Source organism: Heterobasidion irregulare, assembly GCF_000320585.1.
Source record: "Heterobasidion irregulare TC 32-1 unplaced genomic scaffold scaffold_02, whole genome shotgun sequence".
In the NCBI taxonomy this organism is placed as follows: Eukaryota; Fungi; Basidiomycota; class Agaricomycetes; order Russulales; family Bondarzewiaceae; genus Heterobasidion; species Heterobasidion irregulare.
The window spans coordinates 2145847-2164293 of record NW_009258198.1 but is presented as its reverse complement, the minus strand read 5'-3'; the positions used below and the strand labels follow the sequence as shown (position 1 = coordinate 2164293).

General features: G+C 50.6%; 7 protein-coding genes across 7 annotated transcripts; 2 read left to right on the top strand and 5 right to left on the bottom strand.

The window, feature by feature from the left end:
* Window positions 1-108: 108 nt before the first annotated feature.
* Window positions 109-1484, top strand: HETIRDRAFT_424951 (uncharacterized protein; the record flags this gene model as incomplete). Its single annotated transcript, XM_009544375.1, has 3 exons — window positions 109-793; window positions 834-1243; window positions 1296-1484. The coding sequence occupies 3 exons, from the start codon at window positions 109-111 to the stop codon at window positions 1482-1484; spliced, it is 1284 nt and encodes a 427-aa protein (XP_009542670.1).
* A 216-nt stretch (window positions 1485-1700) lies between these two features.
* Window positions 1701-2312, bottom strand: HETIRDRAFT_309218 (uncharacterized protein; the record flags this gene model as incomplete). The annotated part of the gene is made up of 4 exons (XM_009544374.1): window positions 1701-1867; window positions 1922-1956; window positions 2013-2082; window positions 2141-2312. The coding sequence occupies 4 exons, from the start codon at window positions 2310-2312 to the stop codon at window positions 1701-1703; spliced, it is 444 nt and encodes a 147-aa protein (XP_009542669.1).
* A 359-nt stretch (window positions 2313-2671) lies between these two features.
* On the bottom strand, window positions 2672-3636 carry HETIRDRAFT_245796 (uncharacterized protein; the record flags this gene model as incomplete). Its single annotated transcript, XM_009544373.1, has 3 exons — window positions 2672-2886; window positions 2941-3081; window positions 3141-3636. Coding segments are annotated over 3 exons (852 nt in total), but the record flags the coding sequence as incomplete, so codon positions are not given.
* A 259-nt stretch (window positions 3637-3895) lies between these two features.
* On the bottom strand, window positions 3896-4966 carry HETIRDRAFT_42852 (uncharacterized protein; the record flags this gene model as incomplete). The annotated part of the gene is made up of 5 exons (XM_009543464.1): window positions 3896-4256; window positions 4313-4413; window positions 4469-4682; window positions 4761-4841; window positions 4899-4966. 5 exons carry the CDS (start codon window positions 4964-4966, stop codon window positions 3896-3898), a joined length of 825 nt encoding a protein of 274 aa, XP_009541759.1.
* Window positions 4967-5481: 515 nt separating this feature from the next.
* On the bottom strand, window positions 5482-6973 carry HETIRDRAFT_309507 (uncharacterized protein; the record flags this gene model as incomplete). The annotated part of the gene is made up of 6 exons (XM_009544372.1): window positions 5482-5731; window positions 5787-6094; window positions 6150-6409; window positions 6461-6683; window positions 6755-6832; window positions 6884-6973. The coding sequence occupies 6 exons, from the start codon at window positions 6971-6973 to the stop codon at window positions 5482-5484; spliced, it is 1209 nt and encodes a 402-aa protein (XP_009542667.1).
* Window positions 6974-7614: 641 nt separating this feature from the next.
* HETIRDRAFT_311241 (uncharacterized protein) lies at window positions 7615-9407 on the top strand (the record flags this gene model as incomplete). The annotated part of the gene is made up of 9 exons (XM_009544371.1): window positions 7615-7905; window positions 7962-8037; window positions 8101-8315; window positions 8375-8417; window positions 8478-8639; window positions 8700-8922; window positions 8978-9044; window positions 9102-9170; window positions 9222-9407. Coding segments are annotated over 9 exons (1332 nt in total), but the record flags the coding sequence as incomplete, so codon positions are not given.
* Window positions 9408-9523: 116 nt separating this feature from the next.
* HETIRDRAFT_32273 (glycosyltransferase family 5 protein) lies at window positions 9524-17784 on the bottom strand (the record flags this gene model as incomplete). The annotated part of the gene is made up of 19 exons (XM_009543445.1): window positions 9524-9797; window positions 9850-10102; window positions 10155-10484; window positions 10541-10583; window positions 10635-10707; window positions 10762-10966; window positions 11020-11340; window positions 11391-11551; window positions 11601-11838; window positions 11889-12593; window positions 12643-12928; window positions 12986-14886; window positions 14943-15903; window positions 15962-16026; window positions 16087-16483; window positions 16540-16955; window positions 17020-17122; window positions 17176-17326; window positions 17379-17784. The coding sequence occupies 19 exons, from the start codon at window positions 17782-17784 to the stop codon at window positions 9787-9789; spliced, it is 7026 nt and encodes a 2341-aa protein (XP_009541740.1). The 3' UTR covers window positions 9524-9786.
* Window positions 17785-18447: the final 663 nt, after the last annotated feature.

Here is an 18447-nt window from a genome sequence, read left to right as displayed (position 1 = left end):
GGACACTGTCGATGCCGATGAGGACAATACCCAGATCTGAGTTTGAGACGCGTCGCGAACGTCACCAAACATATGTAAACATATACCCTTCAGACATCCGACATCGCCATGCTCGTCGCAGGATATGGCAGCGGCAGCGAAGACGACAGCGACAGCGACGCCCAAATTTCTCAATCTACTACCTATCATGCCTCAACATCATCAGAACCCTTTCTAACCTCTCAGCTTCCCGCTCCGTCCACGCCGAAATTTACCGTTACTTCTCAACGATCATCTAACGTTACAGCCTCAGGCTCTAAACTGGCGTTAGCTGGTCTTACTCTGCCCGCTCCGAAGGCAAATAAAGGCAAGAAGAGGATAACAATTGATCTGCCAACTCTTTCACAGGATGAAACTCGTGAGGAGGATATCCAACCGACAGCTAAGAAGCCCCGCATTGGAGGCTCTGGATCGTCTTCATTGTTTTCCATGCTGCCTGCTCCCAAGAAAATTGGTCCTATTCCGGCCGCACCCCAGCGTGTCCTTGGCGGGGGAAAAGGACCAGGACTTGTGTTCAGTGATTCTCGAAGCCAGGCTGTGACTGTGGAGGAGGTTGATGAAGAACTCGAAGCGTCGGTCGATCACCCAGAGTCTACAACAACTAGCCACCCCTCTTCCAATCTTTTTTTACCGCCATCGCTAGGAAAAGGAAGGAAAAACATCTCAGTAGAAGATCCCACACAATCGATCACTCGTCCCAAGTCGATTCCCAAACCACCTCAGTCTACCACCACCACAGACGCCCCCCCATCAAGTACGTTATAGGAGTCTTCTACTGATTTTTTGTCTCATAGACATGATAGATCTAAGTGCTTCACTAAGATTGGGCTCGTCGAAAGCCCAAATCAGCCTTCCTTCAGTAACGTCCGCTCCCAAAGTCGACGACTTTTTACCTCCAGAGCCGACACAGACAGATCCATATCCCGGATATTATGTGCTTCCGTCCGGAAAATGGGCTGCATACGACACTGAATACTACCAAAAGTTCTACAAGAAGTGGAAGGCCGACTACGATGCCCATGTCCGTGCCCTAGAAAAGAATATGGAGAAAGGGTTCGAAGGTGCAGAAACAGGTGAGACTCAAGAGGTCAACGCAATGCGGGAGATGGAGAAGGCGAAGGTAGAGATCAAGGAGCGAGAAGAGAAGAAGGCGCTGACTCAAGGCGCCGATGGTGCTCCCGCTGCCCCGAAAATGAACATCAAGGTTTGTTGTCGCCGTATCGATTTTTGTACGTCCTTGTTAAACATTGCGTTAGGGCGCTAAACTGGGTGGAAGGGCTCGATCTCGACACCAGCTTACTACTTTACTCACGGAGGCATACGAGAACCGTGAGGCTTTGGAGCAGAGGATTGCAGATGGCCGGAGGAATCGAAAGGAGGCTGGTAATAAATACGGTGCGTGGCATTGTGCGAATCATCTTCGTGTCTTACCTTCCTGCGGTTGATAGGTTTTTGATTAAATTTGAGTTTCATTTATGGTGATGCGTCCGAGACCACTTGACCCGTTTTGTCTCAGATCTCTCTTGGAATGGAAGTGCAATCAAACCCGAACATGTATGATATCAAGCTATGCAAAATGTAATACAGAGATAACTCGAGAATCCATATATCATTGCCAACATCTCAGTGAGTGTGAGTCGTGTATTCTGTGGCAATGGCAATCAGACAACGCTTACAAACGAAACAGCAGCGCCCAAATGCTTACTTGTAACAGTCTTCGTGCCCTCTGATATGGCATGCTTGGATAGCTCTCCCGGAAGGATCAGTCGCACAGCCGTCTGTATCTCGCGCGATGCGATGGTGGACTTCTTGCTGTATAGGCATAGTCCTATGATGCAAAGTTTGATTACTCTGGCCTTCCATGGAAAATCGACAGACTTACTGGCTGCCTCCGTCGCGATACGCTCAAATATATCGCTAAACACATTCGTTAGTCCATGGCGATGCTATGACCTCAACTCGTTCCAACGTACATGATGAAGGAGTTCATTATGGCCATCCCTTTGTTGCTGATTCCAGTGTCGGGATGGACTTGCTTCAGCACTGTGGCATGTCGACCGGTCAAACACTAGCCGCTAACGAGCTACAACGATCTACTGACCCTTATACAGGTAGGAGGCCCATGTCTCCTTCCGGGCCTTGCGGCGTTTCTTCTTGTCGACGCTATTGTCTACTTTTTGGCTTTTTCCACTGGGGACGGACGCCGCCGTGGTCTTTGTGACTGTCATAGAGGGTGCAGCTTTCGCGACGGAGGCGGTGGAGGTGGGCTGCATTGATGGTTAACTCAATAGAATCGCATGAAAAGCCCTACACCTTGCCTTGGCCATCGTATCGATCTTAATGGTAGAGGTATTATTGGGGAAGGGGGGGTGAAGTGGAGTGGAGGGATGAGTGGCAGGGTCGAGTTCTGAACGCGCTAAATAGTACCAGGGTGCGGAGTAAGAAGACACGTCCACCTCCGTCACGTGGTGAGAAAGGTGGCACACAATGAGCTTGGTGAGACATTTTCGCTTGTTCTGGGCGTCCATTATTTCCTTTCTTGTCCATTATCGCTCATTCGCCACACGGCTTTGCCTTCGCCATACTCCAGCCTCTTCCATAGGACGCTCTCGATAAAAATCTAGTGAAATCTGACGGTGCCGTTCATGCCCACCACGCCATCCGCATCTTCTGTCCACAGCAGCGCTTTGCCATCGCGTTCCAATGCACCGTGAATCGTCATTGGCCGGTTCACTACCACAGGATTGATCGCCCTATATTCAAATGACCTCAGCTTTGCATTAGGCCTGTGGAAAAGGAGTGTTTCAAGGAGCATCAAGGCAGTCAATGGTCCATGAACGAGCCGTTCTAGCCTCATGGTTAACAAATACAACACGCGCTTCGCGAGGACCCTGGACATACCAGAATAGCCTTCCGACCTCTGAGCATAGTCGCGGTCAAGATGAATGTGGTGTCCATTGAAAGTCAAAGCCGAGAAACGGAATAGAGTTGTTGCACTCGGTGTGTATGAGAACGAAAAAGCTGATGTCGGCAATCCTTCCACTACAAGAAAATGGACTGTTCGTCTAGTGGCACGCATGACGGAACTGATCAGCACGCACCTTCACGTGTTGTCCGTTTATTGACCCCTAGAGCGAGATAAACATGAGACCTCTCCTCCAGCACGGCTGGCTCTGCCTCTCCTTTATTCCTGATTTCTATCTGCTGTTTCACAAACACCATGGGTGATCCTTTCTCAAATCCCTTCTTCTCGACAGCGCCCACAGTCGATACGGACGTTGCCTGGCCACCGATGATCAGAGATCTCCTCCACTCCATCTTTCCTCCCGCCCACATTCGTCGCACATATGGTTCTGGAGGACAGAAGTCTGCATCCGTACCGTCCGGGCGGAGCTTTGTCTCCGGCGTGCGAGGGTGGAAGAAGGCTAAGTGATGGCCATATCCCAAGGGAGAGCCATCTCGAGGTGCTACATAGGGTGCGCGGGTACCGTCACGGGTGGGCAAAGTGATGTAGAGATCAGAGACGTGTTCAGCGTGTAATTTGTCAGAGAGGACGTGTCGTTTCTCTTGAGCCATCCATTGATCGAGAGCGTCTATGCTCTTCGATGAAGTTGAGTAAACACGCGGGGAACGAGGATCGCTGATTTTAATGAGAAGCTGGGTTCGGAAAGCGCGTGTGGTCATTGTGGACGATGTTGTTTCTGACGAACTATATCGAGCATTCGAGCAGCCGATGCTGATATTGTTTGATAGGAGCATCTGACCATGGAAGGTCCGGGAAGCTGCTCCGGCATATCCGAGGAACAGAATCTAATGTACATACTCAAATCTGGGATTGCTAATCCACATCGTGCATCTACTTCTGGCGAAGAATGACCACATAAGTCTTGTAGGGATACTCGAAAATTCCCTTATCCTCGTCGACCCATTTCTTTCCGTCACCTCGCTCGAGGACTGCTCTAATTTCATCCCTCAGTTTGGACTTGACATCCTCTGGCTGAATAGCGATATAGCTCTTGCTTAACGCGCGATTCGTCACAATGTCGATAGACCCATCGAGGGTGTAGGACCAGACTTCCTCTATCGGTGGTTGAAAGAGTTTTTGGTAAGATGGGGTTTCGAATAATTTCCGCCAGAGGCCGAGGCGGAATTGGGGGGTGCCCAATTCGTATCGTTCGATTCGGTCTCGGACTTGACCGATCCACGTGGCGGAATCACTGTGAAGTAGGCTTATGGGTCGGCCTGAATCGATGCTCAAGACAAGGGGACGCACCGGTCCTCAAGATTCCAGATGAGCGCCACGACGCCGTCAGGCTTCAAAATGCGAGCAAATTCTAAGGCCGCAGCATCGAAATCCGGGCACCAATGGAAGGCCTAAACCCGACCTATCAGTAACGCGCCTGGCGTACCCAATTACCAAGATACAGACCTGCGCGACGACAACTAAATCAGTCTGTCCGGCTTCAACGCCTGTCTGGTCGAAGGATCCTTCTTGTGCAACGACGCGCTCGTCCGACACGGTCTTAACAAACACATCGCGCATGCCCGCGCTGGGTTCTACAGCCCTCAGCCCCCCGATATCTTTAGACCATTCTGGGTGAGCCAAGAGGGCGCGAGTGAATATGCCAGTTCCTGCGCCGATCCTATGATCGAGATGCCATGGAATCCAATCAGGACATAAGATCCAGTCACAATTTAAGGGTACATGAGTCTCAACTCACTCAACGATGTTGAGCGGCGTTGGGGCCTTGACAGCTTGACGAATGTACGAAATGGCTGGAGCCTGGTAAGAAGGGCGCGCTCTGATACCTTCGAGTTGACTAGTTCTGATTCAGAATACTACGACTGATTATACTCACTTATCGTATAGCTCGTTGGTCCCTGTCCCAAATCCCGTTTGTGCGACATGATGTACGACACCTGTCATGGTGATATGATGCTTGTGTTGTGGGAATGTTGTCTAGCGGCCTGAGGAGTCCGACCAGAATTATTATATGGTTGAGAGACCGCCGAAGTGGAGATAAACGAGTCATATTCTGTCATATCGTGCGATAAAGGTGCAAGATATTGACGGAGGCCGACAAATCCGACAGGCTATTTGTGGCGGCGCATCGTGGACAGTGCCAGTGGGTGCTGTGGTACACTCTTACCAACTCTTACCGCTCAGATCACCTTGAGAAATACCACACACATGCTCTTGATCATCGCTGATAGATGGAACGATCTGGCGAAGCGGGATGTCTCCTGCACGCTTTAGCCTGTGTGCACTGTGCATTAATAGTCCCAAAGTTACGAACTGTAAGACTACTAAAAGATATCGCGCGACGTATTGCAAACACGCGGCGGGTACCTTGGACATGTCTAATGTTTTATTTATTGCTATCTTTGCGAATTATACAACCGTATCAAGCACTCTTACAAAATTTCTTTTTCTCTGGGCAATCATTTGGGAAGGACCATGGTCGGCGGCAGCGTTGTGACACGAGGAAGCAACGATGCTGCCCTCTGTCGGGAGTTCTGGATCAACAGCTCATCTATGACAACGAGTGCGGCCATCGCCTCAACGATGGGCACAGCACGAGGAACAACGCAAGGGTCGTGGCGCCCACGGGCCGCCAAGGACCCAGGCGTTCCGTCGTATTGTGCAGTCTCTTGCTCTTGTGAAATCGTAGCAGGAGACTTGAATCCAATCCTGAACCGATCTCAATTTTGTGACCAAAAAAGCCAGCAGTTGGAAGGTCGCTCACCTGAAGTAGATGTCTTCCCCATTTGTGATACCGCCCTGCACACCGCCACTCCAGTTCGTCGCCGTGCCCAACCGACCATTTTCCTTCTTGACGAAAGGGTCATTGTGCTTGCTCCCAGGCACCTCAGTGCCACGGAAACCTGACCCTATTTCAAAGGCCTTGGTAGCAGGGATAGATAGCATAGCGTGTGCAAGCTTTGCTTCAAACTTGTCGAAAACTGGCTCTCCGAGGCCAGCCGGAACGTTGCGAATCACGCAAGTCACGGTACCGCCGATGGAATCGGAAGCATCTTTAGCGCGAATAATGCGCTGTAGCAGACGTTGATGAGTGGAGGCCCGGATCATGTAAGACGTCGAACTATACCTTGATCATACGTTCTGATGTTTCAGCATGAGGGCAGCGAGTAGGAAACTTATCAACCTCCTCCCGGGTGACGGTTGCGAGTAATTTGCGGAATTCAGGAGACAGAGAGTCTTCAACATCGTCGTCTTCTTCGTTCAAGTTGGAAGATGAAACGGAGGATGGCAGGTGCACTTTCCCAACGGATGAAACAAATGCAACGATCTCGATACCAAGCGCCTGTTTGAGGTATATCTCCGCGATTGCACCTGCGGCGACTCGGCCTAGCTATGCTGTCAATATCAGACGCCAGCGCCAAGAAGATATCCGCGCACCGATGGTCTCACGGGCACTGCTCCGACCTCCACCGCTGCTAGCCTTCACGCCGTACTTTTCTAGGTAGGTGTAATCTGCATGGCTGGGACGAGGGTAGAGATCTGTCTCGGAATAGTCCTTCGGGCGCTGGTCCTCGTTTTTGACAAGGAGCCCGATGGGAGTGCCTAGAGTGACACCATGCTCAATGCCAGACTGAAGATGTACAAGATCCTTCTCGTCGCGCTACAAACCCAATTAGAAATATGATGCTTCAGCATGTCGACATCGAGCGGAACAACGATGTTATAACTTACAGGAGTGGTTAGGTTGCTCTGACCGGGCCTACGACGACTCAACTGAACCTGGATGTCCACGGGCGATAGCGAAAGGCCCTACACGACCTTGAGAAACCAGTCACTTGGTGTATGAAGAGAAGTGCTCACAGGAGGACAGCCGTCGATGATCGCGCCTACCGAGGCGCAATGGCTCTCCCCATAGGTGGTTACGCGGAAGAGTGTGCCAAAGGTTGACATATTGCGGTGGACGTGAGCAAGGTATGAGGATAAGAAAGATGATATCCTCCGGATCAAGAGGGTTCTTGTAGATTTTCGTGTGAGAGCCTCCGACGAAAGAGGGAGGACTTCGTAAGCGTCAGATACATCAGTTGCAAGCCGTAGATCACGGCGGAGAGCAAAGGCTGACGGACTTTTGGAAAGAAAATACAAGGGAAGAGATCTACGCAATATATCCTAGCCAAAGCGCGCAGGCGCAAATAGCAGAGATTACAGCAGCGAGTTGGCCGGCAATAGCGGAAGGGGTCACGTGTATTGTCCCTTCGCATATTACTTCAATGTGCCTTCACGGGCGTTCAACTTCGTTCGCTATCGCGTTCACTAACGGGAATTACCTCAATAGTCCTTCGACACATCTTACTGACCGGAAGATTTTCATTCATATTGACATATCTGTTGTCGACTTGTGTGTGAATTACTGTTTTGATATTGGATGGCAGCTCGAAAGCTCGAGCTAATTTCAAACGGGACTCATTGTACATTCTCGTTTACCGACTCTCAGTTCTTTGTCCATCGTCAAGGACGTGGTAGGTCTTGTTTAACTTGCACCGAACTCACGCCTCATCCATCAGTGGTACTTGACAGATAAGCCCAAACTTGATGTACCTCTGCAAAGGGTCCTTTGGGCAGACAGTTCCGAATCTGGAACGGTCGTGCATGTCTTGGCGAAGAAATCCGAGCGAAGGGGGCTCGTACTTGTCAAGGCAGAAGGAAACGCGAAGAAAGGCGCCAGTGATGAGCTGGCGCGGGAATGGTCGAAGTTATTGATGGATGCTGCGTATGCAGGTAAGTCCTCAACTTGTATTGGTAGAGTTCCGTTCAAATCTCTTGCTTGCATAGGTGTCAAACAACAGAGACGCTTCAAGATATTCATTAATCCTAACAGCGGTCCCGTATGCTTCGTCTGTTGTTTTTCGTATACATACATTGAGTACGATTGCATATCTAGGGCAACGCAAAGACTCTGTACAAACGGAAAGTGGAACCCATACTCAAGGCTTGTCGATGCTCTCTCGATATCACCTGTCTGTCCTCACCTCTACCTGTCCAATGTAGACCAGCCATCTCTGATTTGTGTTCATGTTCAGTTACCGAGCGTCGAAATCACGCAGCGGACATTGCTGCTAAGCTGCCTCTTGACGAGTTCGATGCTCTTCTTACTGTGTCTGGTGATGGTATGGTGCACGAGGTCTTCAACGGACTTGCGGCGCACAAGGATCCTCTGAAAGCGCTTGATATACCCATAGTGCCTATGCCTGCTGGCTCTGGCAACGGGACTTCTATTAATTTACTCGGAATAGAGGTATATTTATTCGAGTTTTTCGAAATCTTCTACCTTGAACTTGTCGAATTGTGATCTAGGAAGGCTTGGATATATCGGCTGCGGCCTTGAATGCTGTCAAAGGTGAGACGCGGTAAATTCTAGGCGTTATCTACTGCAACTGAGTTCGTACCTTGTTGTCAGGCCGCCCAATGAAGGTTGATCTATGCTCAATACTGCAGAACGGAAAGAGGAGTTTCTCCTTCATGTCTCAATGCGTCGGACTCATGGCTGACCTGGATCTTGGAACTGAACACCTCCGTTGGATGGGGAGCAATCGTTTCGTCTACGGATATCTCCGAGGAAGTAAGTACATCTTAATTATGCGCACGCTCTCGTCATACCTGACCTTATTTTTTGCCGCAGTATTGACTCGCAGGATCTGCCCTGTCTCTGTCTCCATCAAAGCCATAGAGACCGACAAGGTCAAAATGGTGGAGGCTTTGAACTCCTTCGTGCCACAGACCACCATAAACGAAAACTCATCTCTCCCAGAAGTAGGGTGTGCTTCCGAAGACACCGATGGCTGGATTACCTTTGAACAGCCCCTGATTTACTTATATGCAGGTAAAGGTCCATATGTCGGTCGGTGCGTGCTCTCCACATAATATACCAGAACCTCGTTCACACGTCCGAGATAACAGTGATCTGATGCAATTTCCTATGTCGGTCCCAAATGACGGGACTATCGATATAGTCATCCAAGGACTTGTAATATCTTCTATAAAGCAGTATTATTCCTTATGTGTTGACAGTTCGGGCTTTTAGGTCTCACGTGGAGAATTGCTGGATGCTATGGATGGTGCCGACATGGGCAAAACATTCTGGCGCGAGTCGGTACGTTTGTCTTGTTCTCTAGGCTTGCCGTCTTCATAAAACTTCTTTCAGTCGCACTATTTCAAAGCTCAGGCCTATCGTGTCAAACCCCTCAGCAAGAATGGTTACCTAGCCATCGACGGGGAAAAATTTCCTTTTGACGAGTACTTGATTGAAGTTCACAGAGGCCTTGGCACCGTCATGAGTATGTATGGACAGTATGTGGCTAATTTTAATGTGCCTCGACCTAGTAAATGAGATGATCATCATATACCGTGTTTGCTGTGGCCTGCTATGGCCGCGGCCTTATTCCATGTCTGATGAATTGTGTTTTGTTTCATCTTACAATTAAGCTTACCAGAATAATACGATATGTTAGAATGGACATTGGAATTTGATTGAAGTTAACAATGCAAGCGGCCTTCGTGCAAAAGAGTCGCACAACAAAGGAATGCAGTACGTATATCTATCAGGAAAGCGAGAATGAGTGACGTTAATTAGTTGTGTCCGTATACAAGTCAGAGTCCAACCCTATGCAAATCCAGATCGCGAAGAATCCCCGTAGAGTAACAGTCCAAATGTTTTGTCTGTATGCTAACAACAGTCTATAGGTGCAGATGCGAAACAATAGTCGTGATCATGGACGCGCTGTAAAAGAGCAGGTGAGTCCTCATTTCTCCTCAGCAGGAGGGGCACTTACAAAGCTGCTCCTTGCGGTAGAACCAGAAGTAGCCGATGACAATAACGATCTGGCAAATCAATGCTATCCAGAATGGCGCCGAAGCCATAGGACTTCCCTTCAGACCGTCTGAGAAGTCCCACTTCGCCGCATCAGGGAAAACACTTTCAGGACCGACCCTATTGGGCGCAGTTGCACGAGCCACCATCACACAGATAGAACCGATGATTTGTGAGAAAGCAAGAGTTGCGCAAACGTGCAGACGCGACAACGTCTACCAATAAACGTTAGTGACATGCGAGCGATGGACGAGATGATGACCCTACCTGAAGGAGAATCATGCCTAGACCGACACCTTGAATAGCGTCAAGGACCCCTAACCATAACCAAAGAGAGATTCCAAGATAGGGGCCTCCTTTCCCTGCCCATGGAATGTACAGCGCGAGAGACGACGTGCCCCATAGCATCTGACACCATCTTGGCGCACCAAGGCCGACAGCGAAGACAGGAAGAAGCCAAGTGTGAGTTTTGCTGAAGTACGTCAAGACGTAGAGCATCAAGCCCCAGACGCCAACGAAGAATGCAACAATGAGAAGGGCAATCTGCCACTTGGGTATAGGTACGCTCCACAAAAAGCTCCAGTTACGACCGTAGGGCTGAGCAAGAATGTGAGATATACATCCCCACGAGATTAAAAAGGGTGAAAACTTACGCCAGATAGCCAATAGTCACGAAGGATTTCGGATGCAAGGAACCTGAATACATTAAGTACATGATGCATCACACATAGAGAATACATAACGTACCAAAGAACCAATTTCCGGCGGAAGAGAGTCGCGATAAAGTTTGGTACCTTGGGAGGCGTCTGGCGATAATACTCTGTGGAAGATGTTAGTATCTATAAAACAAACACGGATCAGACACGGATCATACCTGGCAATCCATAGAGCATCAAGTACGCAAACAAGAAACTGATAGCAGCCAACGGCCAGAGGATAAGGATGGTCCACCAAGGAGGCATGCTGTTTGCCGATGCGCCATTGAGTTCATGACCCCAGTACCAGAGAGCAGCGACCCAAATTTGCTGGGATCCCTGGACTATACAAGCCCGCAACATCCAAACTTCTGTCGCGGCGCCCTGTCATGTGGAGTGAGTTTTTGCTTAGATGGCACGAAGGGGATAAAACATACTGCTTCCTCGCCAAAGTTGAGACCGAAGAACAGGAAAGCAGCAGCAGAGGCTACCGCATACGCCCAAGTAGCAATGCTTGACAGGATTTTGTGCGCCGGGTGAAGGGCCGTGGTAAGTGACGGTAAACCAACGAGGAAGAAGGCCAATCCAAAGAAGAGCCACGGAGCAGACAAAACGTAGACGGAGGGTTTCAAGCGGAAGAGAGGATACCATACAGCTGAAGCAGCTAAGAAGACAGCACCAAGCACGTAGAGTTGCAAGTCATCAACGGAATTTTGTCCTGACAGAAGCGTAATTTGGAAACTCGTGGCACTCAACATCTAAACGTAACGTCAGAACAAAAACGCAGAGAGAAAACATTCGGACGCACCTGGCCTAGCGCGATGACAATCGTGTACAAAGGCCAGCCACCGATTTCCCTGGCCATTGCAATCTGTAATCCTGTCATAATAACGACCTCGCCATTGTCATGTGGAAGAGGCCCATCATAATCGCCATAGCCACCGGCAGAACTTGGCGGTGCATTTGGGGCTGAAAAGAAGGTCAGATGCGAGAGGAAAAGAACTGTGAAAACACGTACATGATGGGCGGGAGTGGTCATACAGGGATGGTGCAGGGGTTCCCCAAACTGAGTCTCTTTGCGAAGATCGGACACTTGCAGCGCTGGAAAGTTTATCTTTCCGAACCTTGTCGAAGAAAGCTTCTTCGCTCTTCTGAAGGTAGCGCTCGATCGACAGTTCACCCTTAGAGTTCTCTGATGAGAGGTTCTGCAACTTCTGCACAAATTCTTGAGCGACACCACCATCGGAATCGGTGAACTACGGAACATGTCAGCTTTGAGCGGCAAAGAGCTGAGAGATCACCATACCGAAGCGATGGCCTTGTTCAATGGGGAGTTCGACTTCTCATCGACGATGGACGCGATAGATTCAACCGAAGAGATTCGATTATGAGCACCAAATGGCCGGGTGGGAGCCTCCAGGAATGGATCAGGGGCGTTCCTTTGGTCCTTCGCAATGGTTCGATTAGCTCTGTCTAAGAAGTTACCGAATTCTTGTTGTCCGTCTGGCCGAGTATCGATACTGTTCCGATAGTCTCCTTCCACATCTGAGATATCGGTGCTGAAAGACCCTCTGCGGTTGTCGGGGAGAAGCCGAGGAGGAGCAGTCAGGAATGGATCACCACCAGGGGTCAAACTTTCCTGACTCCACTGTCCACCGGGCGTGTTCACATGCGGGCTGTTACTGATGCTGCGGCTATCCCAATCTGGTTGTGACGGGTGAGTTTCGTGAGCAGGATCCCAGTCATCGGTGTCCTCGATAGCGCTAGTTGCAACCATGCCGCCGTCAGAGGGCCTCCACGCATCATGACCTGCGATGGTCCGACTTTGATAGATACTACGCTTATGGAAGTCCTCTGTACGCTGTCGCCATTCAACCACAGGGAAGCGCTGAACAGCCGAACGTGCACGAAGTATCGCACGCTCTTCCTCTGTTGACTTGAGGGCCATCTTGATCGTTTTGGACAACTGCGACAACATGTGCCCAGTGGAGCTAGATTCAACAGGGAACCACTAAAAGGATATCAGTAAGGAACTCCACGAACGGTTTCATACCACTTACCCAACCGGGCATCAAACCCAGACCACCCAATCGACTACCGACACCAAGAGCACCTTTTCGACCGAACTCAACGGCAACCAAACCAAACGGCTCGTCACGAGATGGAATCAACGCGAAGTCGGCACCACTGAAGAGATAAGGGGGAAGGGCCGTGAACTCGGGCTTGGAATACACGCGATCGGGATAGAGTTCCATGAGACGATTCAGCTTCTCTGCGGCGAAACGCCCATACAGGTCAATGACGGGACCGACAGTGATGAGTTGAATACTGGGACGCTTCTCCAACCTATTCGTCGAATGACGGTTATTTTATAAAGTCAAGAAGAGAAGACGCCGGACGTACAATGAGGGCATGACATCAGCAATCAAATCGACACCCTTTTGCTTTGACCAACGACCGACGAAGACGAACAGATCCGCGTGAGGATCTTGATTGATACCAGCCCATTCCTGTGCTTGACGTTTGTGCTCAGGACGTTCGGCTTCCGCGCTCTGATCGATCTGAATGTCCTTGACCTTGACAGCGTGTTCGTCAAGAGCCTCGATATCGCTAGGGTCAGGATTAGGCAAAGAGTCGACGTGCTTGAGGGTCCACAACGCGGGGTAACGAGCCCAACTGCGTTTACCATATTTGTCGGAGACACCGGCGACACCGATGGATTTCTGGTGCACGGCGATGAAAGAGGCAGCGGCGTGCAGCAAGTTGAACGTGTTACCAAATTGAACGTATTTCGTACAGTGCTCCTTGCTGATGTTGAATGCCGAACAGACCTCCTTCATCTCCTCCTTTGTGCGAAGCGGCCAGAGACCTTGGAATTCGGCGTTGTGAAGCGACAAGCAGACAGGAAGGACTTTCGGTAGCAGATAGATGGGGGCCAAGGCACCATGGTAGTCGTTGATGTGATAAATATCGATATCGGGCATCCTGCGGACAGTAGCAGCAATAGCCTGGTTCCAAGTCGAATAGAAGATGGCAGAGGAGAGGTCGTCCATGCGAGCAGGGTAAGGGTCGGCCTTGGTCTGAGCTCGGAAGACCGGGCTATCGAGAATGACATAGGTGATGTTATCCAGAACGTGCGTTTCGACTTCGATGAGGTAGGGCTCTCCGAAAATGATGACCTCGATAGGCTCCGCTGGGTCTCCCTGAGGGTACTCGACATCCTTGACCTTGGGAATAACCCACACGAGGTCGACATCCGTCATTGCTTTACCCATCAGACTAGACATGACACCAAGACCACCGATCTTGACCTTGACCTTCCAATCGATGATCTCATACTCCAGGGTCGCGATGATGACCTTGCGGCGTTTGTCTTTGAGCTCTGGCCAACCGATGATGTCCCCATGCTTATGATGTCCAAAGATTTTCTCTGTAGTGAGTACACCGCCGTCGAGATCAGATTTCGACTTGTTACCAAGAGTGCCGAGGATAGGGAAGTAGTGACTATGGTCCTTGGCGGGTTTGACTCCCCACTTGTTATGTCTGATACCATAGAACGACCACATGAAGATGACGACGGCGAGCGTACCGGTGACGACAGGAATCGAGAGCAATAACGCGTACATGATAGCACCGACAGCCGACTGACCGCGAGGGACGAGCGTCCAAGTCATGCTGCGATCATCGACGACCAAGTTCCACGCTAGATGGGGATGTGGAGGGGCGGACATATTAAGATAGTTTGGCGCTGCAGTGTTAGGGGGTAGGCGGTCCAACACGCCGTCGCCATCGACATCGCCGTAGTAGTAGTTGTCGTATCCGAAGACGTTCAACTGCACGTATGTCGGCCAATTAGCCATGATCTCTAGCTCCCACTTCCCGTCTCCGCTCTGAGTCATTTCTGCAGAGATACCCTGATCGAAACCCCACTGATTAAACGGACCACGAGCAAGGAACTGTGGAACACGGCGTTCCTGGGAGAAACCACGATCCGCATGGACGACCATGCTCGCAGACTTGGCGACGTCACTCCAATATTGCACCATGATGTGCTGACCCGTCCAAAAGTTGTCCGAAGAGGCAAACACGCTCTCGTCGATGGTGGTCGTATCCTCCCAATTCTTCCAAGTCGTCCAATTCATACCATAGTTCCACGAGTAACGGAAGCTGTCGGCACCATATGCTTTGTGCGCGAAGGTGTACTGACCACTGGAGAAGCCGAAGGAGCTGCTGTCGTAGTCGGAATCGGGGAAAACGATGACATTATCCGAGGCTCCTTTGCGAAGCAGGAGTGTGTCAACAGTCTATAGGAGAAGGATGATCAGCATCTACAACGAATGATGAGGAGGGCAAGACAAACATTGGTGGTAGTGCCATCAGCCGCTGCCGGCTTGTTGAGCGTAAGAGCGAGAATGCCGTCAGGAACATTCTGCAGCTCGACAGACCAATAATATGCAGACGTCATATCGCCCGGCAACGTGGTGGCCGCTGGGTTAGTGACGGCTCCACAGCTGATGGCAGTCTTGCTGAACGAAGGAGTACTGCCTTTGCCCGAGGAAGACATATTAAGCGAGAGCGCGCTCGTGATGCTATCGCAGTCCATGGCGACATTAAATTCGAACCTGACAGTAACGGTCGAAGAATTCACGCTCGAATCGAGGCGAGCGTCATGACCAGGATAGAAACTCGTCAATGCGGCGCGAGGGCCAACCCATTCAGCGAGAGGTACGAGCGCCTTGTAACCATATGGGTCCATAGTAATCGTGTTCAGGCAACCATAGTAAGGAGCTTTTCCGTCGTTGTTGTAGGAAGAAAGTGAGTCCTGGAGGGTGTACTGTTCGAAAGGAGCAAAGAGATTCCGGACAATGGTACCAGACTGATACGGCGATGAGATCCATAGCGAGCCTTTGCAGTCGAACTGATAAGTCTGTGTGCTGTTCTCGTTCGTGAAGAGCAACCAAACTTGATCCGTATGATTACCAGTGAGCGTCTGCACGCCAGAGATTCCAGAGCGTGAAGCGGACCAAAGACCCATCTCGGTCTCAGTTTCGTTCGAACCAGGGCGTTGAATCATGTAAGTCCAGTTACCACGTTGTACGAGATTGAAACCATCCTGCAAAGCATTGTAGACAGTTCGCAGGTACATGAAATGCGAAATCATGCGCCTGCTGTCGGCCGTGGGATCGAAGTGGTCCAGTGAATTCCAATCATCCATACAGCCGATCACAGACTTGTCAAGAGGCATATTGAAATACTGCTCGGAACCCAAGCGGTAGCATCCGTGACGTTGCCATGCCTTGGTGCTGAACATTGCCTGACGACTGACGTGGAACGATCAATACGGGCGCGGGATAGAAATTGAAAGGGATTTCTACATACCCATACAAGTAATTTGCAGCACCAGTATCATAGACGTAGAAATTCTGCTCCTCGCCATAGTACAACTAGATTCAAAAAAAAAATGAGATTGCGAAGTCAGATGGTGGCGCTGTAATTTCACCCACCAGAGGTATACCAGGCATAACCAGCGAAGTGATGAAAGTTCCCAGGACACTACGCTGCGTGCCGTTCTCCAAACTAGGCCAACGGAAGACATCGAAGTTACTCGTCCCAAACATATGGCGAGGGTCTACCACGCCGGTTCCAGGATTAAGAAAATCATTGTTGACGAACATCTGGTTCCAAGCAGTCACGAAGTTGACATCGACATCGAAAGCCACCTGCAAATTTCCATCCATCCCAAGGAAACGCGACAAAGAGCGGTAGATGGAATAATGGAAGGCGACACCATCGAGAGCGTTGAGTGGTTTGTCGCGAAGGAAGTATTCGTTCTGGCTTGCCGTGAGGTTAGCAGCGGCCAGGAAACCGGGTGGAAGCTGAGTAGGTGTTCTGCCACGCCCACTATGTGAAATAACAGTCAATCAATGGAAAAGAAGCAGAAATATGAAATGACTCACTAGTACAAAGAACCAAACGTGTCACCACCAGTGACTTCGCCGGAGATGTAGAAATTCTTCTTTCCGACCGCAGAGGCGCAAGAACGCGTGCTTGAAGCCCAGGAAGCAAGGGCATCGACAGTGACTTGAGTAGATTTGTCGACACGGATGGCATCCAAGTCAAGTGCCTCGATTGCCATACACGCGAAGACCTGAAGTTTCGCCATGACCTCGGGCTTCCATTCACGAAGACGATCCTGCACCGACGCGAATTTCGCCAGCTGACGTTCCCAATCAGGATGGACACCAAAGGCCTCCATATCACCATACTGGTCAAAATCAGACTCCATGCATCCGGTGTGCCCCGGGTCTACGACTGTCCCGTCATTGAGCCAGAGGGTAGGGAGTTTGCATGAGGTATTGCGCTCGTTCACAATCTGTCGACCACCATGATGTCATGATAAGCCCCTCGGCACGGAAGTCGTAGCCATTGCAGCTCACCGAGAAATCCTTGTACTCCGTAAAATTCCAAGGAGTATACGTGGGGTTCTTCCATACAGAATCATATTCGTCGAGATCAAATGGAGTAGATGAGTTGAGATGCCTGCGAACTACATGACCGGCGCGCTCGATGAAAAAGGTGGATATACAACGTACCCTTCGAAACCAATCAGATCTGCCATAGTTCCAACGGTGAAATCTGCCATGAAGTACATCCCACGCGCGTGAATCTGGTCGATTGCCCACCGCCAATCATCAATAGTACCCCAGTGAGGGTCGAGGACAGTGAAATCGAGAGGGGAATAACCTGTGCTTGCGCTGAGCCCAACAGCGTCGTCGGGAGAGAAAATATCACTCACTGTCTGCCTGCCATAGCATGTTCAGAAACGGGGTGCCGGAGATGAATATGCCCTGGACACCCATTCCCTGAATGTAGTCCAGCTTAGAAACCAAGCCTTTCAAATCGCCTCCGGACCGCAGCTGTGTCTCTCGCCAGTCGGACTCGAACATGGTGCCAAAGTAATCGTCGTTGGATGGATCGCCGTCTGCGAACTTGTCCATAAGGATGGTGTAGAAGGGTATCGACCGCCAGTTGGTCGGTGAGGGTGTATACGTGGTATTGGGGCGCGAAGCTTTGTATTCGATGGGAGAGGCGGCATTTTGGTTGACATTAAGGTTGTACTGAGTGAGGTCATCGCGATATGGCGAGGCGCGTGCCAGCCCACATAGGGAGAGGAGGGAGTATGCGACGAGCGGTAGTCGCATGTCGAGGGGGGGGGGGGCGATGTCTTATCGTAGAGGTGAGGGTGTACAACGCGGAGGAGGCCAATGGCCGAGAGAGCAAAGAGGGAGGGACGGCAAAAAAGAAAGACCTATATCCGCGAGTTGGAAATGTGGTGAGGAAGGGAAACTGAGCAGGGGGGGCGTGTAGCACTACCCTGGTCGACGACTTGCCGACAGAAACAGACGAGGCAGTCGCTTGCCAGGTCCCCTCGTTTTATTCGCGGGTGACCGTTGCCGCACGTGGGAAAGGTACGGCGTCGGCCAGTCCGCCTCGCCCGCCAAGCTCGGCCTCTCCTGCTTGTACACACAAATAGGCACAAATACTCAAAGGTCCACGACTCCGCTCGACGTTTGGCCCTCCGTCTCTTCACATTCTGTATTCCTCGATCCGCGCTTTACAGTCTGTCGCGCGGCGGGTCCGTCTCTCGCCGGCGAACGTTGTCTTTGGCCCCACATCTCGCCTGCTGCGCTACGGTATGCAACGACTGTCTCTGTGGGGATCGCAACGGTGACTACCCACCGTCTCGGATACAAAATCATCATCTTCTGTGAACGCGAAGCTTCAACCATGGCTTGCACATTGTTTCCGTACATACTACGTGTATCGGCCCCCGTTTCTCCTTGGATTGATCCGAGCCCGTACAT